Source organism: Lepidothrix coronata, unplaced genomic scaffold, assembly GCF_001604755.1.
Source record: "Lepidothrix coronata isolate B3197 unplaced genomic scaffold, Lepidothrix_coronata-1.0 Scaffold189, whole genome shotgun sequence".
Taxonomy (NCBI): Eukaryota; Metazoa; Chordata; class Aves; order Passeriformes; family Pipridae; genus Lepidothrix; species Lepidothrix coronata.
Genome location: NW_016690369.1, coordinates 230,272 through 256,977, shown reverse-complemented (window position 1 = coordinate 256,977; position 26,706 = coordinate 230,272). Strand labels below are relative to the sequence as shown.

At 48.2% G+C, this 26,706-nt stretch overlaps 1 protein-coding gene across 5 annotated transcripts in view; it reads right to left on the bottom strand.

Annotated features, from left to right (window-relative positions):
* Nucleotides 1–23,984, bottom strand: part of TPCN1 (two pore segment channel 1) — a 45,768-nt gene extending 21,784 nt beyond the window's left edge. The window contains exons 1-4 of one of the 5 annotated variants that reach the window (XM_017831346.1): nt 23,935–23,984; nt 22,986–23,648; nt 3,848–3,969; nt 1,217–1,393 (exon numbers count right to left, since the gene is read on the bottom strand). In XM_017831346.1, coding sequence (XP_017686835.1) covers nt 1,217–1,393; nt 3,848–3,969; nt 22,986–23,097 — 411 coding nt within the window. In that variant the 5' untranslated portion in view covers nt 23,098–23,648; nt 23,935–23,984. Of the gene's footprint in view, nt 1–1,216; nt 1,394–3,847; nt 3,970–6,574; nt 6,681–7,310; nt 7,350–22,985; nt 23,649–23,821; nt 23,841–23,934 lie in introns of those variants that run through there. The other 4 variants (XM_017831347.1, XM_017831348.1, XM_017831350.1 and 1 more) reach the window with 4 other exon arrangements.
* Between the last annotated feature and the right edge of the window lie 2,722 nt (nt 23,985–26,706).

Genomic DNA, 26,706 nt, shown 5'->3' with positions numbered 1-26,706 from the left:
TTTCAAGAAGCACAACAGTCTAAGCACAGGACACAGGAAAACCCAAGGCCACTCTTTTAAAGCTAGCACAGCACTGGTTTTCAAAATTTCTGTATTTACTGCTTTGGGCTTTCATTAAAGCCTGTGCAATTTTCCTCTAATCAGGCCAGATTTTCCTGAAATTCTTGTCCCTTTTGGACTTGAGCAACACATCCAAAAAACTTACTGATACGTTTGAAACACAAGGGCAAGACACCAGTAACTTGAGCAGAAACACTTTAAAAAAAGATTGAGACTGTAATTTTTTTAGTGAAACGCAGGAAGGGAGGTAGGGAGAATTTACACAGAGGAGGGTTTTCCCTTGAACTGGACATTCTGGACAACCACAGAGAGGGTCCTGATCAAGCTCTGGATCACAATGCTGCTCTGTGCAGTGCTGAAGGGCCCCTCCTCTGTTGGAATATGCAAAATCCACCACAAAGAAAACAACAAGATTTTCTTACAACCTCAGTTTTAGTCACAGCTCAAAACCCAAACTGAGTTGTGCAGCCCTGACTCATTTTGAGGACCCCAGGGTTATCAAGGCTGGTTTACACCTCTGGCATGGTCCTAAGGTGCCATAACAGCTCCAAAAGCAGCAGCAGATTCTCTCACGAACAACAGCAGCTCTGAGCACTGTGCCTGACAGTGGGACCTCATGAAGAGGATGTGGACTCTCAGAAGTACACACCAGTTTGTGTATTACCCCTTCTCTCAACCTGCACTTTGTGCAGCTTGGACATAACACTTCAAGTCACTCACACACTAAAAAGAGTCCTCACAACACTGGGAGGAGAGGACAGGAGAAAGTTTAGCAACCTGTCCCAGGCTGACATCTTTGTGTTCTAGGCTGGGGTAACGGCACCAACCCTGACAATGACTTTAAAACCACCCCAAAGCACGCAGATTCTTGAGCTATCTCAAGAAAAAAGAAAAACCACACACTTCTGTTGGAAAATTTAAGAACTGCACGAATTGATAATACGAAATACGTGTTGCTTTCATTGTGGTCTGTGCACATCAGATGGGAAAAGGAAGCTTTGCTGGCTCCCCTATCTGCTGACAGCTCACTTACAGAACAAGCCAGGTGGGTTTATTCCTCTCGGTGCCTCCTTCTTCCTCTCTGTTTGACCTTCTTTTTCCTCTTACCCACACTGCAGAGCAAGCAGACTTCTTCATTTTGCCCCAGAGTACTTACAAAGATGCCCAGGCGGAGCATAGGGACCGCTGGAGCCTCGCAGAGGGACAGCAACAGGAGCAGCAGTGCCGTGCTCAGCTCCATCAGGTAGAAAAGGTGGTTGTGTGCAAAGAGGTAGGCAGCGAGTGCTTTGGCATTTTTGGGGTGAGTGAAGAACTTATCATTATTTTCTCCTTCCTAGGGCAGCAGGAATAAAGAAGAGAACAGCGTTAGTGACTCTCAGAGCTATAACGGAGTTTTCCACATGAAGAACACAGATTTTTATAAGGATTAGATACAATTCCCGACAGACTATTCCCACCTCCAGCCTGCCATTGATCTGTTTATTGAGGAATGTTCCCTTCTGTTTATAAGCATATCTCAGTAATAAAACTTAACTAATATTCACAAACTCCTGCTTCAGACACCCTTGAGCCTTTTGAGAAGCAGGAAGAGAGTTGCAGGAGTTTATAAAGGCAGGCAAAGAAACTTCAGTCAACATTCCAACATAAACACAGCACTTCATTTACTTGCAACTACTTCCACATATTTACAGACTTATTTGATTAAACTTCTCCAAGAGAACACAAAAACACCCAGATAAGCTCCAGGGCACCTGGCTGACAGTTGCTCCTCCTTATCTTGGCCTTGCAAAATGTCTGGGAGAAAATACTGAAGGCCACAAAGTGTTTTCTGCTTCAGGAATGTAAGACAGACTCCATGAAAAATTAACAAGCCTCTATGCTGATTCGTCATTCCCTCTTACCTAGAAAGCTTAATTAACATTAAAAGGTCAGATATTCCATCTCAACACTTTGCCTACGACTGGTTTTCAAACAGCTACATCGTCAGTATTTTTACCTCTAGGACGAAACTTAGTTTGGGAAGAATTTAGAGGCTCTTCGTGCAGAACCACCCAACAGCTTCTTCTCTTTTTTGAGTCAAGAGTTCTGGCAAGGAAGTCTTTGCCACTCACAGGAAACTTGCTGCCTCTTGAGAACCGTCATAAGAGATCATTTTAGCCCAGCTGGGACACAAGGATGCACAAGAAGTGGTGGATTTTTTTTTTTTTTAAATTAACATCTTTCGAGGTAAGCAATTACTGTAAGGACAGTCAAACTATTACTATCAAAGCGGAATAACTGTGATTGCAAATGGATAACGAGGTCAGGAAGCTCTCCTTTAGAAGTGAAGCATTCTCCAGACTCATTCAGAAGAGGGTTTCAAATGTTTCTCATTTATTCCAGCTCATCTCGTGTTTCAGAACAAACCCTGCTGGGTCAGGGAGCCAGATTGTGAGCGGGGCAGAGCCCAGCAGTGAGTTCCATCAACACCAGCCCCCCCGAAAGAGCCCAGGCTGGGATCAGCAGGGCATTCTCATTCACGCCTGGCAAAACACACTTGCAGAATGAAAAGCAGTCTAAATCCTGCCTCTTGGTAGCCAGGCAATTCCAAACGTGGCTGGACAGCAAAGCCCTCTCATCCAGATACAACACTTGCCTGCAGCTACTGTTCACATGAACACTCTGCAGGCTCTTTAAGTGATTCTACTTCATTTCAAGGACAGTGTCATCGTGGCCATTGGTCAAGGCAGCAGCAAGAATCATCTGCATCTGAAGGGCCAGGCCTGCTGTGTCCATTACCATCAGAGCTGCAGCAGCTCAATGACCCTTTGCAGAGCTGCTCCAATAATCAGGAGTTTAAACAAAAGCCCAGGAGGGGCTGGAGCCACCATTCCATTGTCAGGGCTGCTCCAGCATACCATGAAGCTCAAGTATTGCCAAGGTCCAGGCTACACGGTTTTAAAATATGTGGGAAGTGAGATTTCTTAGTCCCGTGGGGTCAGAACAGGGAGAAACAAATGGTTTCTGTCACCTTGCAGTGCCTTAAACAAAGAACTAAACTGGGTCCAACACCTCAAGCTGCCACGCAGAGCTTTGAAAGGGAACAAAGAGAAGGAAGTGGGACAGACAGTAAGGGAACCAGCAATCATTTCAGACTGGACACCTCTGGGAGAAGCTCAGTTTTGGTGGCTAATTCATTACACCAGGTTGTACAGTGATCTTAAAAATATGGTCCCTTTGATGAAGTAAGGATGGTGTTTCCTGTACTGAGGTTTGTTTGGGTTTTGTCTTTTTTTCTTTTTATATACAGTAAACTTCCCTCCTGGGCTGATCCTAATCCCAGCATGCTTTCTTCCTGTAGAAAACAAGACCTCTACCTTCTCTCCTGCCTTACATGACCTGCAGGACTTGACTGACACTAAACAAACATCCCAGGGCCACCCACCCAACCTGTGGCCAAAGCAGGATCAGGACCTGCACTTCCAGAACACGGGAGCACCGACCATTCACCGCAGAGGTGAAATGATGATCTATGACCAGCTACAAAAATCTCCATGGCAAGGTGACAGAACTGAACATGTGCTGAACCCCTCAGCCACTACAGCCCTTGACACAGGGAGAGATGGGTAGTTCAGCTGCCTCCAAATGACCACCCCCTCTGGAGCATCACCCCACTCTTCAAGCAGAACCCTTTGCAAAGCACCAGATTTTTAACCTCAGGATGGAAGCTCTTTGTTCCTTACAGCCAAGAACCACCAGAGCTCCTGAAGAGCGTTTCCCCCACAGTCCAGCAGGCAGCAGGGCTCACCTGGAGGTAGATGGCTGCCTCTTGGTAGTTCATTTCCCAGTTGTGCCGGGTGCTTTGCTGAGCGCAGCAGTCCCCCGCCGCAGGGCTGGAGGCGTCGTGGACAACGTCATAGCTGCCTCCATCTGCGTCAGGACACAGGGAGAAACGTGCAGTCACAATTAGGCCAGCTGGGATTGATCAGGAGGCACTGGGATCAGAGACAGGCATCAGGACAGGGCAGAGCAGCCAGGAAAACTGGCAGCTTGTACACTGACAAATTGATTCTTCCCAGGTAGGAGCTTTTAAGAGACACTCGAACTCGGCGCTTCAGCACGGGGATACTCCCAGAAGATCATCAAAGGAGGCAGCATCCTATTTAATACAGTAAGCAGGTCTCCTGGCTCAGGAGATCTGTGCTGTCATGCTTGAAGCATGCTATCAGCACTCATAAACTATAACCAGGCAGGTAACAGCTCCCAGTCGCCAAGGATGTCCAACCCACAAAACAAAAGAAGGTTTGCTGAAGGAGCACTGCCTTTGCACACCTCACGGTAGGAGAGGCCACGGAAGGATGGAGTAGAGGACTGTCACTGAAGCTGTCAGTACTTTTAGTAGAAAGCCTCATTTCTCACAGCACTTGAGAGTCACTAAATAATGCATCCTCACAACACCCATAGATGCTGATAAGTACCAACATCCCTCTGATGCAAACAAACAGCAAGATTAATTTTCTGTTCACCTTCCAAAGATTAATTCTGAAACTTCTAAAGTTTCCTTCTCACCAGCAAAGCATTATAAAGCAATGCTTTACTGAACATTTGAACCAGATTTTATAAGTGAAGATTTCATTTAAAAAAATACAATTCAATTGCAAAAAGCAACTCTCAAGCAGAGCTACACATACATAGGGCATGTATATAAACTCCCCAACAACTGTCATTTTTTGCATGCTGCAGCCCCCAGTGCTATGAAAAATATGCCAGAAGACAATTATTGTGCAAAAAGGGAATGACACTTGGTTTCTTCTTCTGGGACTTGGGTTTTTATTTTGTATGTTCGACAAAAAATACCAAGCAGTGAGACCTGCTTAGGGCCATGCATAAAACCTGTGGTGGAGCTGACCACATGCTCTCCAGAGTTTCAATCATTTCCCACACCACATGGTTGTTCTTGCTCTCAGTAGAGACTTCCCTCCTCCAGTGTCTCATGTTCCCGAAGTGGGTACATGTAAAATTGATCTTGCCAGCACAGAAGTGCTGATTTCCCCCTTCTTAAGAGCACAGGAGCTGTGGTGTGGCAGCTTGTTCTCTCTGTGTTAGAAGTTGTTATCTGAGAGTGGGCAAAAATTACCGTGAGGTTCTTTTCCTCTCTCATGACAGCCTGTTGATGATTTGCTGTGACAAAATAATCCTCACTGAATTACTGATTCACTCTTTCTAGAACACCCTTTGAGTGGAGGAAGAGTCCATGCCAAAAACTCTGCACCCACCAGGAGAAATGGCACCATGTGCTTCTGGCAGAAAGGCAGAGTGGGAAGAAATCAGAACCCCTTCACCAACGCAGAGACACATCTGCCTCTTCCACCCTCAAATCAAATTAAGATAGCATTTCTCTGGGATTTGTGAAGACTTTCCAGATTGCACACTCAGATTGCTGAAAATCCTGTAGCATGAAGCCTATTTCTCTTCCTTGCTTCCCCCACACCCTTAAAATACCACTCAAAATCTGGACAAATGTTTGAATGAGGCCGATTCCTCCCCCACACCTCTTGATTTAGCACAGTTCTTGAAAAAAACTGAATGATGGAGTTTTTATTTATCCACAGAACTGGAATGGCAGTCATCTGGTTTGTCTGCTTTTTAGCTAAAAGATGACAGCAATATGCAAAAATCAGAAGGGTTATATTAAGAGCTCTAAAAAGTTCTTAAATGTTATTATTTATAAAGCTTTTGTTGTGGATGTGTTTCACAGACTCCCTCCCACTGCAGCCTCAGAGCAAAACCTTTTCACATTTAATGCTTACCAGAGTTACAGAAGGAGCACATCATCATCAGAGCCTGGACTTTAAATTACAGCACACACACAATTTAAGAACATCAAAACACACTGTGGCCAAATCAGCAAAGGTCTGTAGCCTCAACCTAAACACCAGCACACTGTGCCCTGCCAAAAGGTGCCAAAACTACCTCTAACCCTGAAATAGTTTTCCTGCAAAAATCAACCTGTCTGAAAAGGATCAACACTAGGAAAAGACACACCACGGCAAAACCCCAGGACCAGGACCCCTCTCTGTGCTTCCCACTGAGGACTCACAGCTGAAACAGAAGAGATGTCCCAGTGAGACCAACGTTTCAAATACAAAACAACACTCAGAGATGCAAATCGGAAACAAAAAATAACTCTAGGAATCAAGATGTTTTCCTCCTGTCTAAACCAGGCATCATTTTTTCCAGGCACAGACAGGAGAAAACGTTCTGGTGAAGTGTTCCAGTGGGGAGCTGCATTTTGTGGATCAGCTCCTTCCCCATCAGGTACCAGAAGGTTGATCTACCCTCCCTGAGGCAGCAGCATCATCTGGGTAATAAATAATAATAAAAATAATAATAAATTTGAAGAGCAAGCCTCTGACTGTTTGCTTGGCAGCCCTCCAGCCAGCTAATTTCCTCAGCTGCTCCCATGATAACAATGACACAGACTAATGCAACCTCCGCTCCGCTCGTGCTGCAGAACATCCCCGACGGCGTTTACCATCAGTATGGAGCTCAATGAGATAGGAGGATCTCTCCACAGGGCTCCCGGAATCCTCCAAGTAGATGGCAGGCAGCTCTCTCCACTGCATGGCAGCCGCTTTGTGCCCGCAGCCGGGCAGAGGGAGACGAGGCAGATCCGAAGTTGCTCCCTCCCCTCCCTCCCCTCCCAAAGCCGATCCTCGATTTCGCAGCTTCCTCAAGGGAGAAAAGAGCTACGCGCGAAAAAGCTTCTCCTCTGCTCGCTGCAGAACGGAACGTTTTCTCCCCTCCCCTCTGAGGAAGGTGGCTCAGACCTCAGGGAAATCGTTTCCCTCTCGCTGCCTGAGCAGTGGGGGCAAGTTTTTGGAAGGTTCAGCTGCGGGACAAAGAGCTTTTAGGCACGGAGTGCGGTGGCAAAAGCAAAGCTTCACGTGCAGGGCTCTCTTTATTTTTTTTTTTTGGCATTTAGCAGAACTTGCTCACCAGCTAACGGGGAAGGAGTGAAAGTGCTGAGTAGTCACAGCAAGGAATCTCCAGCGCGCAAAAAAGAAAACAGATATTCGTGAAGTTCGCAGTTACAAGGGGGCATGACAAAGGAAAGGGAACCGAGCTGTTCACAGATGGCAAAAACTTCCTTCCACACTCGTGTAACTTATCCCAGGCGTTCCCTGAAAAGAAAGAGAGAGAGGGAGGGGGGAAAAAAAAAAGAAAAGAGGAGGGAGAAAAAGGAAAAGCAAAACCAGCTGGCTGCTTACACAAGGCATCCGGAACGAGACTGCCGGGACTCCAGCATTTCCATTCAGTGCAGCAGAGCATGCTCCTGTGTAAATAGTTTCCATATGTCATCATTACAATAAAAAACAAAACAAAACAAAACAAAAAAAAAACAAGAAAGAAAGAGAAGGAGCATAAACTTTCCAGAGCCCAAACCTCTCCCTCTGCAAAACAAATTCCCTGCTTAGGGGAAGGGAAAACCCTCCATGGGCTGAGAGCAAACAAATTCCTCTCATTCGGAGGAGCTCGAGGCCATGGGGGACCTCGAGGGCAGAGCAGAGAGGGGAATAAGGGACAGAAAACATCCAGAGGAACCAGGGATAAATTACCCTTCCCAGCCAGCTATTGTACGTCAAACTGAAGTCACTCCGGAATTTCATGGGTTTTGGTGACTGCACTTGTTTAAATAAATAACAGTTATAAAAATTATCCAGCAAACCAGTAACCTCCTAAAAATTCAAAGAGTTATAACCCAGCTCTACAGGGTAGCTCTTACATTTGCCTCGGAGCTCCCCCAGTCTGGCTCTCATTAGCCTGTTTGCCAGATGTTCTGCTTTCTAGATAGCACACACTTTTTATGGCCTTACACTGCAACAGACTGAGATTCCCTAATTACCTCCTCGACTGACTCCAAAGAATTTACTGGACTTACCGGGGCTTTCTCCTAAAAGGCTGAAAAATAATGCTCTTTCAGGTAACGTTGTTTTAGCAATTCCACCTGTGATGACAGAATGCTGCAATCTGTGTGAAGGCAGGGCAGGTGACTTAAATCAGCAAAAATATTCTTATAGCTAAACCTGTCATTCATATTGTTTACACTTCACGTGTAAGATGCAAGATGTGAGTTCCTCTAACGAGTTCCATGTGTAATATTTCTCTCCATAGGCAAAAAAAAGAAATGCCAAGGACACACGACTTCGGAGACGGGGCACACCTTCATTCACATGGCCTTGCAAGGTGGATTCACCAAACAGAGCAGTGAGGGAGAAAAGCAAGGAAGGCATTACCTCCTGCAGTTGGGAAGGCTCAGGCTGTCCAGGACTTGTGCTCCAGGCAGCTCCAGTTAGCTGGTTATCTGCCAGCTACAGGACTCCACAGAGCACCAGCTACCAGCCACAGAGGAGGGGAAGGCCAGGGAAAGAGAGGGCCTAATTGTCAGTTAACCATCAGATTTCTTCTTAATTAAGTATATTCTGGCACCAACTTTGCCCTTTCTTCCTGCAACATTGTAGGAACTGATGTCTTGCACTTACCTGGCTCTGGACAGAGCCATGAACCCTGTTAGGGAACACCTTGCCAGCTTTGGTTTTTCACAGGAGTAATGTATTTTTCTATCTTTTCCAGGAGCACAGGCTGTCCAAGGCAAATGTGACTTCCTGGAAGTGAGCAAATCCCTTACAAGTTTAGTGGGAGAGCCCACACAGCCCTGCAACCTGACCAGCACGAGGGTCCTGCTGGTAGGTGCCAGAGCCTCCAGAGTAGGGAGAAGGGCACAAACCAGTCTGTGATCCATTCAGTCCCAGTCCCTCATCACCATGTGAGGGTGGGGAGGCCCTGGCACAGGTTGTCCAGAGAAGCTGGGGCTGCCCCATCTCTGGAAGTGTCCAAGGCCAGGTTGGACAGAGCAATCTGGTCTGGTGGGAGGTGTTCCTGCCCACGGCAGGGGATGTGGAACAAAATGATCTTTAAGGTCCCTCAAACCATTCTATAATTCCATAACTGTGGCACCTTTCAACTGGAGCCGTTTCTTTTCAGGCTGTGCACTCCTCACTGGCACAGCACCTCCGTTTCTTACACCCTCCAGCTTGACTGTATCTGTATTTAATTCCCAAACTCAGTCACAGAGCCCAAGCTTTCAGTTTAATACAAACATAACCAGGCGTTCCACAGCACCAAACGTGAGCCCATGGAGGAGGGCAGATCCCAGCAGGATCAAAGGTGCTCTTGAAATTCCTGGACCTCCTGACCTCGCATACAAGACCCATCCCAGTGCAGGATCCCCGTGCTGGCTGAAGTTTCCAGCTCCCTCAGTGACTCTGCTCCCTGAGGCTGCAGTGAGGATGAACAAGGCTGCAGAATGACAGCACTCAACTGTCAAAGACATCCGAAAGCACTCCTCTCTCTTGGAAAGCTCTCATCATCTGAACCATATGGGACACTCACTACAGAAGACACAAATCCATGAAAAAACATGGAAACATGGTAGATGCCTCCCCTTCCCCAACACAAGCTGTGCAGGCACCTCCAGTCCCAAAGACAAGATTTTAATCAAGCATGTTGGAGTTGTCCCAGCACCAGTGGTGGCATTTTCCCTTCCAAGGGCTTACATGCCATGTAACTTCACCTCCAGAGGATTTATCTTCCCTCCCTGCTCCAATATAGCTGATAAGAAACTGCTCCTTTCCAAGTGCTGAGGTGTGAACATGTGTTTGTCTCTTCAAAGCCAGACTCACCTACCCCGGGAGAAAAAAAAGCTGGAAGCTGCCTGGAAGCACAGCTGGTCTGGCACTGAGCCACACATCTCAGAGGTGAGAGAGACAGACAGGGAAATCACTGCCTTTGCTGCTTGACTGCCAGTTCATCGCTGTGCCGACGGGAGCATCACAGGAATGATCTTTGTAGCCCAAAATATCCTAGTGCCTGTCCTGTTTCAGGGGATGTTGTGGGAAGGAATTTAAGAGCCCTGGGGAAGTCTAAACAATTTGCTATCAGTTTGTTGCCTAGGAAAAAAAAGGGCATCTCCAACAGAGAGCAGTGCCAAGCCCTTCTGTTGCAAGAGAAATAATAATACCTTGGAATATTTCAAGGCAGCTTCACTGAGTTGTGCTCTTCCTTGGAGACAACGGCACAGCAGAAACATATGCAAAGGCCTTGGGGCTCTTTGTTTTACTGTATTCTCACAGCACTCACTCGCTGTGAAGCTCAACAAATAAAGTCACTTCAGCTTCCTATTTAACACAGAAAAGTTTTTCAAAAAAAAAAAAACCAAACAAACCAACTATGAACGTTGCCACTTCCCGTCAGTGGTACGAGGCGACCGTCCTTGATTCGAGAACCCAGCGAGTTCCTGCGGCACCGACACGAGCTCGCTTCATGCTCTCATCACCACGCTACAGGGAGCTGAATCCTCGTGAAGGAGGAGCAGATGTCCCTCAGCATGGTAAGTCACATTTTATATATCATTGCCTCTTATCAATCGTGCCGCTGAGCTTCTTATATCGGAGACAGCTTAAGCCTGGCGTTGTTTAATTAGGGGACCACTGTATCCTTGCTAACATCTGCACTGCACACATGTAGAAACCTCCCACTGCACGAGCTAAGCACGATGCCAGAAGAGCTAAAGCGTGGTAGGAAATGGTTTTGTCCCAGCAGAAGCTCCAGCCAGCTCTTGCTCTGAGTGGGGCAGAGCCAATTAACCATTTGCTCCACGGCTCGGGAGGTGAGCCAGGATGATTCACTCAGACATTCACTTCCTGCACCACCCTGCTGGGGACAAACAGAGCCATTTGTAAGGAAGAATTAAAAAAAAAAAAAATCAAAAAAAAAATCAAAGGCTTCTAAGAAAATAGGGATAATTTTACCCATCTACAGCAGCCAAGCTCGGTTGGTTGGAGATCCTCATCTGCTGCCTTGTCTCTCCAGGACACCTGCTCTCCTCTGATCTCATCCCTGAGTCACTCTGGGACTTGGTTTTTTTTTTTTTTTCCTTTTGAAATGTTATGTAGGAAGTTTTGACCAAGAACTGTTTGATCACAGGACAATTTTCCCTCCTGAATATGCAGCAGCAAGAGGCAGAGGGGCGGATCCCTCCTGTCTGGGATGTTTGGAATCCACAGTTCGGTTAATGAGGGACTTCAGTGGCTGAAGATGAACTGATGGATGCTTTGTCACCCTCAGAGAGGCCCTGACCCCCAAAAGCCTCTCGTGGCTCACTCATACACCAGATCACACAGCTCAGGAGCTGCTGCAAGAGTCACCAGATCACCCAAGATCGCTCCTCAATCCACAGAGCTGCCTCCTGCAAGGATAACATTCCCTACCCCACTACCTCTTGCTTCCCAGCTGCACTGCCTTCCAGCAGCTCATGCAAACCATCCCCCTGCCTAAGCCCTGTTCCACAAAGCTGCTTTTTGACAGCTGTGGGATTAAATCCTGCACATGAAAGTCCATGAAATAAGGAGAGCTGGAACCAGGCTGGAACTCCTTCAATACGAGACTGTGTAACAACAGAGTTCCTCCTTCTTAACAAAGCTGCAAAGTCAAACCCAAAGCGTTTTTAATCAGCAAAACTCCCACAAAAGGATTGCATTAGGTTGCATTAGGAAAATATAATTAAGAATCTCACTTGTATTAAGCCAAATTGCTGCCGGTTTCATATCCTTTATTTCTCATCTTAACAAATGAACCACCACACCACAAAAAGGAGAAGCCAAAGCCACAACAGAAGGATCACTTAACAACCTTACATTATCCATCTCTTTAGCATCTAATATGCTCCATAATCTCCTCAGTCCGATCATATCACAGCAACAAAGGCTTTACACACACTGAGACAGCTCATTCTGGGGCTCTGTGAAACAACTAATGAGTGGAAAAAACAACTGGAAATAGTGAAGTTTTTGCTGAACTCGATGAAAAAGGGACAACCCAGCCTAAGGCTCTGGCTCATGAGAGAGGCCAGACATGAAATACACACACACACATTTCTAATTCATAATATTTGAGGAATTAACGGAAAGGGAAAGAGACAATATCACAAACCCTCAGCTATAGCATTTCTTTAACGCATCCTGTTACAGGGAGGAATTTCCTCTTTTTGTTCCATAAAGGGAAACTTGCTTTTAACACATTAAAGATCTGCTTTGGCATCGGCAACAACACAATGTCAGCAGTTTAAGAGCATGTTCCTCATTTCAATTCTCCAAAGCAGAGCCTTTGGATTTCCCTGGTGCAGTTTGGAAAGATGTTTGATTAAGCTGCAATCTGGCCTCTTTAACAAAAGCAGTGTGCTGCCAGGTCTGACTGCCAGTTCCAGCCACCAGCAGTTCTCCAGGGAAGTCACAAAGTTAGGAGTGGGAAGCAGAGAGGAAGTGCTTCCCTTATGGGAGAAACCAATATTAATTTGGGCAACAAACCTCTTGCACAGCCACCCAGTGCTGGAGCAGGACTAGAATGGAGAAGGCACAAACAAGGTATGTGCCTTACTGATGTTTTTTTTTTCCCCTGAAGAGAGAGGGATAGCAAGAAAATTACATGAATTTAAAAGTTAAATAACAAACTCTTAATATCTTACCATGACAGGCTGAGACCAATTAAAGTTATTTGTTGTGATACAGTGGTAATAAGGAGGTAATTGCGTTTTGTTGTGTTAGAACACGACTCCACCACACTGGTTCTTTTGAAATACAGCACTGCCACATCTCCTCTGCCTTGTTGTTCAGCCAGGAAAGAGAAGCTGCCAACTTCAGGGGAGGACACATGTAAAGGAATAGGGAAAACCCCAGCCTCTGGTGCTCTGGAACTGTTCTCCACTAATAAAAAAAAGACTTTTGCACATTTGGTGGAAACCACTGCTGGCAGGAACTGGAGGTTATGTGGAACGGCTGGAGAGGAAGGAAGGAGTTAATCCATTAGTTTGACATCTGCAAACCAGCTGCCAGAGGGTTTTCCCTCAACTGCTCCTTACTTCCAAGTCCTACAGCCCCCATAGAGAACCACATCCTTAGAAAATGGACAACTTTGACTTCAAAAGTCTCCTAGCACTGCAGAACCCTCTCTCTGGCTCTTATGAGGTGGTTCCAAACTTTAACACACTGTCAATACGTGCATTATTCTGAATTTCTCCAGCTTCAACCAACACTTACCTTCAAGCCTCTGGGACCTTGGATGAGCTGGAGCAAAGTCACGAGAAACATGCCAAGCATGAACACATTGATCCCCTCTCCAGCCAGCACGGATGGCAACATCACCTACTCACCCTAATCATTATCCCTGTTGGAAGGCCCAAGGAATACACTCTCCATCTCACTGGACAAGTGCCCCATGTGCTCACTTTCAGCTCAGGTGCTCCTGAAACCAGACCCAGCTCAACCTCTCTGCTGGCCAAGGCAGCCCCTCTCCACCTCTGCGTGACCCTACAGCTGGTCACACACACATCAAACAAAACCAAACATCCTCCCCAAACACTGTCAGTCTGCCTTGTAACCTCACAAAATCAGTCAATTCGTTACTTCAGGTTCATATGATGTTCACTTTTTCATAAACCCACACATAAAAACTGTCCTTTTAATCCAGATTTTAGAAGAGCAACTGCTGTTTCCCCGTTATTTTGCCTGGAAACTTTGGCTGGCTGGCCTGCAATCTCCTGCCTGGTGCTAAATACCTTTTGGGGCTGGAAGAAAGTCCCTATCACAGCCATATCCAGACTGCCTCAGCTGCAGCCTTAAGGAAGTCATCTGTTGATTTTTAAATGCTGACCTTTAGAATCAGCTGTTTAATCTCTACTTTATTTACTGTGGGGATGGATGAATAGGCCACATGATGACCATGTCACCTGGCTTTTCAGCAAATATAGAATACATGTGGTTTTTCTTGAGCTTCCCTGTAGTGTTCAACCCTGAACTCCTGACAGGCCAATATCACTCAACATGTCTTTATTTCTCAATTCCTTTAGAGCACCTTTAATTCTGCTGACCACATTTCTCTTTTTGATTTTCTTCCAGTCCCAGTTTCCATGTCTTCATTTGATATATATTTATCTATATATCTTCTGTGTTAGCCAGTCTAGGCATGCCTGTTCTGTGACTTTTTGCTGCCTCTCCAACAGCTTTAAAGCTCCCATTACCATTTTTGTTTTCTATGCACTTGTGCTGTCTCACAGTATATGAATCATTTTCAATGTTTTGAAATCTTCCCCTTTGCAAACGCTGAGATAAGGTCCTGCCACCAGCCTTGTAGCTGAAAAAAAAAAGGGGCTTTGCCTTGGTCACTTCACCCTCCTGCCCCAAATGCCAAAATTCTCCTTAAGTAAGTTGCTTGTGAGTATTTATTTGACACAGGTAGGACCACATTCCTCTTCAGCACCAGGAAAAACAACCAAATGGGCAACAAGCAGCAGCAGTGACTCACCACTCCCCAACTCACTGACCAGCTGGCCCTGCTGATTCATGTGGTGGGAACACTGCCTTTACAAGATGGATTATGCCACAGCTCTTGTGCCCCTCTCCAGGCACAGATCCCCTCCAGCCAGGGTGACCATGACATGGAAAAAATGGCACAGACTGGAAATACTGTTCTGGCCCAAACTGTCCTCACCCTCTCCCTCTGGAGCCCACGCCCAGAGCCAGAGGCCACGAAAGCACGAGCTGTGATGGCATCCCTTCCTTCCTCCTCCCACATCTGGTTATTCCTTAAATGACACAGCCAACTCACCAGTCTAATGTGACCCTGGGGAGTTTTCAGTGCTCCCAGTTCAGGACTGATCACTTAGTCTGCAGACATTTCTTCATTTGGTTAACGAAGAGCAGGAACATATTTGTGCATTGTAGGGAAAGTGTTAACAGGCCACATTGCTTGTGTGCCATAAACTTTCCCAAATCCACTAGGGATAGTGAAAGTGTTCTCAGAAAAACAGTAAGAGCTGGAATATAATACAGATGGTCAGACATTCCCAGGTGACAACAGAGACACACACGTTATATAGGAAATGCAAGAGCAGTTAAAAGTGTCCAGCTCCATAGAATTAGAGGGTTTAACAAGGCTGTGCAGAGAGATACATCCTAAATTTTATTCCCCCACATGGGCAGGAAAAGAAAAGCCTTTTGTTGCAAACAGACACGACTAGATCATGATTATGAAAGCAGCACTGGATGCTTCAAACCCCCACACTGTGATTCAAATCACAGCAGTCTCCTCTTGTCATCCTCAGGATCTTTCAGCAACCCCACAGTGCTGCTGTGCATCAACACCAACACACCTTTCCTGCTTCCCTCTCTCCCAGATGAAGGACAGGTGCAGGAGCTTCCTGCGGAACTGCTCACTGGGAGCAGATGGATGAAATCCTAAAGCTGCTCCTACGGTTCTCCACAGTGAAAGTAGCCATGTGAAAACCAGGCATCTTCTCCACATGCAAAAAGCAATTATGCTAAAAGACACGGGGAGAGCCCTGCGAGGTCCAGACCACAAGCCAGAGACATGGGAGGTGAGAGAAAGACCGATCAAATTCACCGCACTTTTCCCAGCTTAAGGATCAGAAATGGAGCGTTCTGCCTCATAAATTCTACTTCCAGCAAATTCAAGCTTAAATCCCCCGAAGGCAATAAGGAAAAGGCAATCAACAACAACTCTAACCACTTCACAGATGCTCCTGTTTAGTTTATACAGCACTTCTTACAGCATTCAAATGGGTAAAATGGGATTTCAACGCAGGGGGGCTGACGGCAGCAGGCAGGATTCCTCGGTGAAGATACCAAGGGCAAAGGAAGTTCTGAGAAGCATCATGTTGGTTATGATGAGTGAACTCAGCGTGCTCAGCCTTTGCTCATTTTAATCTGCCAGTAAGCAAGCTTGGCTAAACCGAACATCCTGCATCTACGGTGCCTTAAAAATCCACAGGAATCACAAAAATGAGGGGGGGGAAAACGAACAAACCGATGCGTTCCCTGGGAAGCCATGAAAAAACTAATCACTATTTGTTTCCAACTGTTGTTCCGCTTCCTGAGCCAAATGTTCCCAAGTCAGCTGTGGTGGCTGAGGAGTGACCGGTTAGAGCTGGAAAGTTGTCGATTTAAAACTGCAGCTCGAACACTTTCAGACTCCTTAACGTCTTTTATAGTTCCAGGACCACCTGCTCGAAAAGCAGAGCCCTCCCACGCCATGGCACGTGCCCTCATCCCACCTCTCCCAACGAAAGCAATCGGCTCGGGGAGAAAACACCTAGAATACCCTGTCCTGTTCTCATCCCAAAAAGATGTGTGCTGGGAAAGAGACACACAGAGGGCACCAGGCTGCCTCCCTCGAAGCATTAAGGTCATCACTCCTGTCTCCAGGAAGGCAGTGAGGAGCTTCCAGACCCCTTGTCCCCACTCTGCAGCATCCTCCCTAATTTACAGCGAGCATGCAGGCAAGATGATCTCCATCCCCAGTGCTCTGGGAGACGACAAAGGAGAAAGAACCATTTGACTCCCGGATAATGGAACACTAACCCAAGTCTTCTCCACCTTGTAGACGCTGTTACCGGCTCAGATTTGAACAGCATGGGGCATTCAGGATGAAATCACTAGGAATTTTTTCTTTTGCACTGCGTGAAAGAGTCAACAGTGCAGAGATTCTGTTTGACAGAGCATCCTACTGTGAGACACACAATGTGTGCATTGTGCAAACCGCTCTCCTGCAGAGCTCAGAAAACAAGGAAGGCTTGGAAAAAAAATACCCTCGGTAGCTGCAGCCCGTGATGCCTCCTGGTACTGCACTGGGCTGGTGGCTCTGCCTCTGTAGGCAGCACGTTCCCACAGCCACGGTGAGGATGTGTCCACACAAATGCTTTTGAGTTTTGGACAACACAGTGCTGTTTCTCCTGAATGAAAGGTACCAGCTCTACCCTCTCAGGCAAGTATTTAAGCACAGTCCTGCCTTAAAAACCTGAATTCTCAGGTCAGGTGAGATTCCAGAGGATGATACAGAGCAGGAACACATCTTTCACTATTTCTAACACCATACCCAACATCTCCCATAAAGCAGCATTTCCCTCCTTCCTCTGTATTTACAGAGCTCATCACCAAGGGAAACGAATTGTACTGAAGGAGAAAACAATAATCTCCTTATGTTTAGGGTGTTCATTTCCCTTTCCAAGATTTTCACCCCTCACTCATCTCGGAGGCAGTTTTGCTTCGCTTTGCTTGCTTAAAACACTCATTATAACTCATCTAGGCCAGGAAAGGATTAGAGAAGCCCTGGCAGAAGCTGCAGAATTCAAGGCTGTTAGGCTGGAGAAATGAGACTTTCAGAGGCATAAACAACAATCCAGCACGAAACTACCACTTGTGCTCTGGAAAAAAATTCCTCTCTCTATAAATTTTAAGCAGGTACATATTAAGAAAAATGAATCATGCACAGCAATGCAAAACAGCACCTCTTCATAACAAAGGAATGAAGCCTACCTGTCTGTCCACTCCCACACCAGGTGTAATTGGCGCTTTCCAGGTGAGACTGTTGTCCACAGTGACATTAACTGACTTACCCCAGGTGCAGGGAGGAGCTGCTCCAGCAGCAGAACCCGACTGCTTCCCAAAATGAGATCCCAGTCCTGTGGTCTGGCCATGCTTCACCTCTGAAGGCAGCAGCAGAAGCGCTGCTGCTGGAACTAATTAAAGGCAAATCGGTAGAACTGGGGGCCATGACGTGAGGAAATATCCTGCACAGCATCCAAGAAAGCCGCCAGATAATCCAAAAGGCTGTTTAAGAGCCTGGCTGTTGGAAATCTTGGGATCTGCCAGGTCCATTGCAGGCAGTTGCTTGTTCCCTCATCCCTTATTTCTTCGCATTAATTAACTGCAGCATTTCATACCCAGTGCCCCAGCCCAAATCACCACCTTCAAAACCCCTTATTTCCACACAAGGACCAAAACCTACAGATCCTGTAGGATTTATTAAATCTGCCAGATGGCTGACATTCAAAATGCCTCTTTTCCTCCAAAGGTAGCACAGCCAGAATGCATCCACAGCAATTGAAATGGTTCCTCAAGAAGCACAGCAGCTAAGAGTTTGTGTGGTTGCAGCATTTCCCCAAAGGTCAGGTATTTCTTCTCTGTTTCCTCAGCCCATTAGGAATTGTTTTACACCTGGAAACCTCTTTCATCCACAGATGGCACTAAAGGAAGTGGCAGCAGGAAGAAGGCAACAAGTCTATCTGAAGAGCAGAGATTCATTGACTTATTACAAGGGCCAGGAGTGACAGGACAAGGGGGAATGGCTTCCCACTGCCAGAGGGCAGGGTTAGATGGGGTATTATTGGGAAGAAATCCTTCCCTGGGAGGGTGGGGAGGCCCTGGCACAGGTTGCCCAGAGAAGCTGTGGCTGCCCCATCCCTGGAAGTGCCCAAGGCCAGGTTGGACAGGGCTTGGAGCAACCTGGGCCAGTGGAAGGTGTCCCTGCCCGTGGCAGGAGGTTGGAATGAAATGAGCTTTAAGGTCCCTCCCAACCCAGACCATTCTGTGGTTCTCTGGGATGATTCCATGACCAGATGAGCTGAAGCTGTGGACTACATGGACAGACTTACCCTCTCACTGCTGATACAAATGTGTTCTGGAACCAGATCCAACACAGAAGAGACTTTTATCACTTCAGGTTGCATTGGTTACCAAATACTTCAAAATCCAGGTGGCTCACGTGCCTCAAAAGAACACTAACTGCCCCAAATCCTGGGCCACTCCCAAAACCAAATGTCTACCTGGGGATTAGTAAAGGAATTTTATTTAAAGAAGACAAGTTTAGCGTACACAACATCCATTACTTCTGTAATTAGACTGTTCAGAACCATCACATGAGTCTCCACCAGCCAATTACAAAAAGAACAGCTTTGCTGAAAGCCCCTTCACACATTCCATCAGGGAACTGTGCAGATACCAGGCAAGGGCAGAGGCCCCCTCCAGCACTCTGGGAAGCACAGCACACTGTACACTTTCACAGGCACAACCAGCAGTCTTTGGGCATTCCTTACCCACATTCCTCACCAAGCAAACCTGGGGCACCCCCCCCCCAACCTCACCAACAGAGAAATCTCCTTTTCTTTACACAGCTGGGGCTGCCTGCTCCTTCCCAGCAGTGACAGGCACAGGGGCACGTGTCAACAATCCCAAAAGGCCAAGCTGGCTCTAGTTTTCCTGACAATTTACTCCTTAGACAGCAGGAAGTGAGATTGCAAAGGCCCACCTGAAACCCCATTCAAAGTTATAACTTCCCATTTTCCAACAATCCTTCTAGAAAACGTCTCTCTTGGCTGTTGCAGTTGCTCCCCCACCTCCCCAATAATTAATTTTTACCTCAATAGCAGAAGCAGTTGCTTTCTTGTAAAAACCCAGAGTTGAAAGATGACTTCTTCCCCCTGCCATCACCTATTGTGTGGGAAAACAGACAATATCCCATTGTTCCCTCTCCGACACTTGGAGCTGTACTTTCTGCTCTGAACACACTGAAACTCCACTTGAGCCCACAGCAATTTCCATGTGGAGGTAAAGGAGAATCTTGTACCTGATCTAATGCAGGATAAATCAATGTGCACTCATTTATTGCTTATAGTTCCCATCAGCTCAAGGAGAGACACTGTCCCGGAGTTTCAAGGCTATCCACGCTGCCTTTGTAGACGGAAAACAGACACTGCACTTTGAGATATTTTGAGAACTCTGTTTGAACACTTCCCAGGAGTTTGGGTGAGGGATGGGAAATCACTAAACCCTGGCAGGTTCTCATCATTCTCAGAACACGATTTCGGGAGAGGCCACGCGAGGATCGCACCTCCCTTTTTGCCTCGCACGGAAACGCAGTTTCATGTTAGTCATTCACCTCAGGCAAGGTGCTGGGAAGTTTAATCAGAGCGTGCACAGCACTCAGAGATCCTCAGATAAGCTGTTCCAGGGAAGGGCAGCGTCACATTCATTAGCGTGGACTCAGTGATGAAAGAGCTGCTCTCTGTCTCCTTCAGCTGCTGGAGCTTGAAAGAAGAATTACCCAGCACTGAAGTCTTACGTGGTGCAGTCAGAAAACCACCAGCACCACAGGGACCACATTTCTCTGGCTGTGGTCTGAATTCCTGTCAGCTTTGCAGGATTCTGATCCTTTGTGGTGGCTGCAAACGGGAGCTCCCTGGAAATCCTGTATCCCGGCACAAGCCAAGCAAGGCAGAGGTTTAACATTCCTCCCCATGCAAGTATTTTCTCCCATTAAGTGCTTAAGAGCTGGATTATTTGGGAGATTAATTTTTGCAGCTGGACATTTTGTCTAAGAATGTAATTTTCCACACAATTTTCTCCTTTAGCTTCCTTTTATTCTAACCCCCAGACATTCGCTTACCCAGGAGAGGACTCTTTTGAAAGCTTTGGAAAAGAATATCCACTCCTGCACTTTGGTCCTTTCTTTTTACATCTGCTACTGCTTTTGGAAAACCCTGTTTCTACTTATTTCAACCCAGCAACTTGTCTGCACTTCCAAACAATCAACACCAAGAGTCCAAAACTACAAATTCATCTACCCAAGGACCCGATAGTAACAAACCCACCCACACCATGGGTAGGTTTTTTTCTTTTAAAAGCACAACAAGTTCCTTAAATAACACAAGAGCTGATACACTGAACCACACAGGTACACAGCACTTAGGGAGGCACTTGTGACAGGAAAATGGATTAAAACTTAGAGAGGTTTGTGGATGCAGCAACACAAAACAAGAGTGAAAATTATGATCAACCACAAACATGTGATTTAACAGAGGGCAGTTATAGCGACTTTGTCTTTCCCTTGGTGTCACTTGGGAGAGGACGATGGGTCCTTCACTGCAAACAGTCCCAGCCTGTTCTGGGGACACACTGAAATAAAAGCTCTGTGTTTAACCCACCACTGAATCCTCAGGAGTTGATGGTGAGGCCCTGTAACGAGTGAGCTGTTCCTCCAAATTCTGGCTGAGTGTTCTATTAGCAGAGTTTATGCAAAAGGAAGACAAAACCAGAAGGAAACAGCCTCCTGACCTTCCCTGTCTCCATGTCCTCATCATCACCCTGGGAGGCTCTGCTTCTCTTCAAAAGAACTCCTCACATACTCTTTTTCCCTGGGAAAGACAAGTTTCTGACTAAAAACACGACATTACACAGTTCTGTTAATGCCATTTCAGCCCTCAGCAGCAAAGGGGACGCAGAGCAGAAGGGACACATTTGATTCCTCACAGCCTCCACGAGATACAAATTCGCTGCATTTCACAGCAGATTTTCCATGCAGGCAAAGAGGAAAAGCTGCACCACACGTCCTGGTTTTTAAACAAGCTTACTTTTGCCAGTGATGGTGTCACTGTGCTCACTCACTCATTTAAGCTTCCCGCTTCTCAGAGATAAACTCGCCTTTCAAGTTGTCGATGCCAGCCTTCCTCCTCTAATCCTCCATCCCACCCTGACTTCAGAAGCCTCCTTCCCTATCACTTCCACAGAATAAGCTTTATAGTTTTGCAGCAAATCCAACTTTACAGCGATTAAAACATAGGGCAAAATAAGAGACGTTTCATTCGGAGAATCCCAGGAAATGAAGTCTCAGAACCCACACAGCAATCTTTTAAGAAGCGGAAAATTGGCCCCTAAACAACTTCCCTGTATTTCCAGGGAAGCAGACTGTGGAGTATTTTTATTTATTAATACATCCATTCTCATGCCTGTGCTTTAACACAGTAGTGTTGGCTTTAAGCAAACGTTAAGCCTCACCCCACTTCTTCTTTGAAGGGATGGGAGGCGGGGGGAAGAAAGAGAGAAGAGTGATTAAAATTAGTCACAAGGAATCCTATAAATACACCAGTGGATGGAGGAAGAATTATCTCTTTTATTTAACTTAAAAATAGAGAGCTAAACTTTAAAAGACAAACAGATGGGATGGAGCAAGGATGCAGCAGAGCTTAGGGAAAGTCAACTGCAGGGGTGGGAGAAGAGGGGGAGGAGGGAGGAAGAATCTTTATTGTCTAAAACTAACTCTTGGCTTGGGAAGTCACAGAAGGAGCAAATTAAGGGAACCCATCTGATTACAAGAGGAATCAAATCTCAGAGGCACAGAAGAATAATAATGTGGATTAAAAAAGGATGCCAGGCCAGGAAACGATTTCTTTGTTACAAATGTTCAGCTTGTGGCACAAAGGGCTGGAACAGGATCACAAGACCTGTGCATGCACCTGCAATGTCAGCTGGAAGTCACAGGGATGGGGGGAACAGAACTGCTCAGATACATTCAGTGACACAGTGCAAACCAGAAACTCCCTGAACATGCTCAGGCACATCTCTGTACCCATCCAACCTGCTGCAGGGTGATGGCTTTAATGAAGATACAAAAAAACCCAAAGCTGGTGAGGGATGGTGGCTTTTGTTTTTCCCCTCCCAGTGCTCACAGACTGGCTCTGCCCCACCGAACACCTGGGGCTCGCACCAGCAGGAATAATTGTCTGAAAGTACTCCAGGTTGTTTGATAAGAACACAGTAAAAATGTTAAAGGCATTTATCGGCCCATTATCACTTTTCTTACTGCAAAAATCAGAATGTAAACTAAGAAATGAGCAAAACAACAGTCGTAAAGGACAGACGTTTATAGGAAAATACTACATGAGGTAACTGCAGTGGGGCAGTGCCAAGGGAAGGAAATGCTCAGGGACAACGTGGAGAAGGGTTGGGCTTAAGGTCACACAGAAACCCAAAAATGTGTGCTAGAAACAGCACTGGTAGGACCCATCCAGCCCATTCAGCGTCACATGGAGCTGTGAGCAAACAACCAACACAAGCAGCAACTGCCTGATGTGATTTTCTCAGGCAGCCCCGGGATGCCGAGAGACAACTCCGAGAGTTTCAGGCCCTGGCAAGCACCGGGAAGAGCAGCCACCACAAAAGAGACAGACAAGTGGGCAGGGAATGACAAAGGGATCTTACTTTCGTTAGGCAGCTCCTCCCGATCCAGGTCATCCAGAGGGGCTGAGGCAGTGCTCCCGCTGTCGTCCAGGGTGAGGATGAGGGGAACGTCATCGTCCATGCTCACAGCCATCCCGTCCCTCCAGAGGCTGCAGCTCCCAGAGCTTTAAATAACGCCTTTTGCAGTCCCACTTGTGAAACGCTTGTGTCAAAACCTATCCCGGGAAAGTCGTCCATCGGGGCTGTCTTCTGGACACAGGGACATAACACTACACGCGCCCATCTCTGGAGACCACAGTTCCAAAAGGAGACCGAGTTATCTGCTTTCCAAAAAGCAAAACGCAGGACGCCGGGCTCGATGTATTTATGCCAAAGCTGAACTCAAAAAGCGAGGTCCGGGCTGTCTATCCCAGCCAGCGCAGGGCAGCAGGGAAGCAGGAAAAGCGTTCCCTGGCAAACTCCTGACCCCTCGGCACCAGGGGCAGCGGGAGTTGTCGCATCCGGAGCCAGCATGGTGCTAAGTGTCCCCGTCACACATGGCTCTGTCCCCCGACGAGCCCGCACGCCTCGGTCCCAGCTGGGGACGGGAAACAGGGAGCCCCGGAGGCCGCTTGGAGTCCGCACACATGAAGTTCCCGTGGGATATTTTTAACTGCGCGATGCCCCACAAGGTCACGGGTTTCTCTAAAAGGTGACGGGGAAAGGAAAAAAATCAAGCAGGCCCAGGGCAGCGCCGCGGGGACAACCCACACAAGCTGCCCCTGCCCGGCGGGAGGGACACGGGCACGGGGCTGTCACGGAGCCCGGCCCGGCCCCGCCGCCTCCCCGAGCCCCCCCGGCCCCGCTGCCCCCCTCACCCACGCGTAAACCGGCTCCGCTCCAGCCCCCCGTGCCCGCGGGACCCTCCGGGACACCCCGAGCCCCCCGAACACCCTCCGGGACCCCCCGGCCCGTCCCGGCCCCTCCGAACCGGCGCCCGCAGCGACCGCGGCTCCTCAGCGCCCCGCGCGCGCGGCCCCGCCCCCCGCGCCTCCCCATTGGCTGCCTCGCTCACGGCCCCGCCCTAAAGGGCGGAGCGTTCGCATATCCCGCCAATCCGCGCGCCGAGCCCGGGCCCGCCCTCTGCGGGAGGACCCTTGTTGATCCCGCCTCTCTCCTCCTCCCATCGCGCATGTCGCCTGGCCATTGGGTAGCGGCGGTGTCCCTCAGGACAGGCGGGGGCGCTGATTGGCCCGAGGTGGTGGGGGTGGGCTCTCGGGGAGAAGATCGCGGGCTGCCATTGGCTGCACTGAGGCCCCGCCCCCGGGGGTCAGAGGGAGCGGAGCGGTTGCCGGGCAACGGCGGGAGCGGCCCGGGGAGCCTGGAGGGGAACTCGGACCGGGATTCTCCCGGGACACCCCCGCTCCTGGGCTGGACCGGGACAACCACCCCGGGGACCCTTCTCGCTCCGAGGCTGGGCCAGGACACTCCCCCCGGGACCCCCACACCAGCTTCTGGGCTGGGCCACCCCGTTCCCCCCGCTCCAAGAGGGACGTCCCTGTTCCCAGGTTCCAGTTCCCGTTGGCTGCAGGGATCATTGCGGCCCCGAGGACGCCCCAGCCCAGCCCCGCGGATAGAGCAGGTGCTGTGAGGGCCCCACCATGGGACACACATCCCAAGGCCCCGGGATTCCATCCATGCCTGATGAGGTGAGGATTCCCAAGCTGGAAGCGAGCAGCCTGTATTATGAATAAACCAGTTCCAGTGGTCCAGGCTGAGCGTTCCTCCCACAGGCAGCCCCCAGGACAGTCCCTCTGTGCCCAGTCCTAGTGGTAAAGCCACCAGGTTCTGCCCGGTGGCTGAAATGGATTTTGACACCGGCAGGACTCCTGTCAGTGTTAGGAATGGGTAGGAAAAGTCTCTGTCCGGCTGGAGCATCCCCCTTGATATCAGAGCAAAGCTGTCCAATCTTAAACTACCCCCACCTTTGCAGCCCACCTGATTCCTCGATGTGCCCTCTCCTTCTCGGTGGTATTTCCTTCACCCTCCAGGGCTGGATTTACCAAGACAGTGTGATGTGAGATTCCAACAACAGCTTGCAGGAGCTGGCTCAAAGTTCAAGATCCCAGACCAAGCGGGAAGTGATGCATCATTAGGAATGGGAGCCACAGGCTTCCCCAACAGAGGTGTTGACCTACGGGACACAACCCCACACACCTGTACAGGAGCACTGAGAAGCAGCACTGGCTCTCAGAAAGGTCCTGCAGGAGATTAAACCTGTTGTAGTGCTGCAGATCAGGCTGTTCCTCGTGCCAGGCAACCCCCTGGCTCCTGCCAGCTCCTGGCAGGGTGCACATGCTGTTTTTTGGGGTGCCCCTGCTCCACTTCAGCACTCTGCTGACTTCATCGGAAGGCAGCCCTGCAGCAACACAACTGCAACCCCCAAGCAAGCAGCTTCTTCACAGGACCACCTTTTCTCCCCATCCCCTGCCTCAGCACCAAAACCCGCTCATCAAAGCACTGTTCCAGGTCGGAGGGGCCTGCACACCAGCTGCTGCAGATCTCCACACACACAGGTGTCTGTGTAGAGAAACAAGGGAGCTGGTCTGGGCCAAGCAGAGCAAAGGTAACACTGCCCACACACCAAATCGTCTTTTATAGTTGTTTGTAGCACCTAGGGCTGGGCACAGGTGATTTTGGAAGCTCCCAGAGCAGCTGGTACTTTGCTGAGAGACTCAAGTCAAAGGAGCCAGGGCTGAGTGAAAGGTGGAAAGTGAGATTTATAGCAGTGCTGAACAGACAGAGAAATAAGAGCAGCAGCAGGCAGGAGTCCCAGCTTGATTCAGGCCTCTGTATCAACAACTCCTGCATCAGTGACACTGGACAGGGTGGATCTGGAGCTAGGAAAAAAATGGACATTCCTCCTGCCTTGTTTTATACAGATTTAATGGTTTTTTTCCACACAGGCACCAGTTCCAGCAGGCAGGGCAGGCCCAGCAGTAATGGAGCAGCTTTTGCTCTTGTGCTGGGCTGCACAGCCCCGGCAGAACAAGACAACAGAGCAACAGTAAAGCACCCACGTGAGTGAGAATCGCAGAACAAAATGCAAACAACCCATATAAATCCATTTCTATTTCACCAACACTGTTTCCCTGCTGATTCCTTGGAGCCTGAACACAACAGTAGGAGCAAACTGGCCATACAAGCCCTGTCAACTTGTTTTTCAGATTAAATCTCTCTTCATTTTAAGAGGCTCCACCTTTCAAGGTCTCCAGCTCCCCAGTATGGCACTGGTTCAGTTCTCTGCTGTTGAGATTTTGAGGCAGTTACCCCAGTGGGCTGATGATTCACTCCACTGCATCCAACTCATCCCCCTGCTGCTGGGGAACAGTGTTCCTGCTTTTCTGTCTATCCTCAACCCTCTTGTCTCCATCTAGTGTCCAAATCACACCCGGATTCTCTCCCAGCCCACAGCCTTCACAGGTTGCACATCACTGTGCCCACATTTCAAATTAAGCTGAGCAGGCTCAGGTTCACCCCCAACCCCTCTTCTGAGAAGGCCCCAGTTGTTCCATGTCCCTCCAGTTTTTACCCAGGTGGAGAAGAGGTGCTAGACTGCCACAATGGGAAGTGTAGGGAAAGATCCGAGAGCTTGGAGCTAATCCCAAGGATCCTCACTCACCTTCTCAGCTTTTAACATCAGGCTATTCTTGCTTTCTACCTGCCAAAGGTGGCTGGAGCACCAGGCCCAGGAATGCTGGGT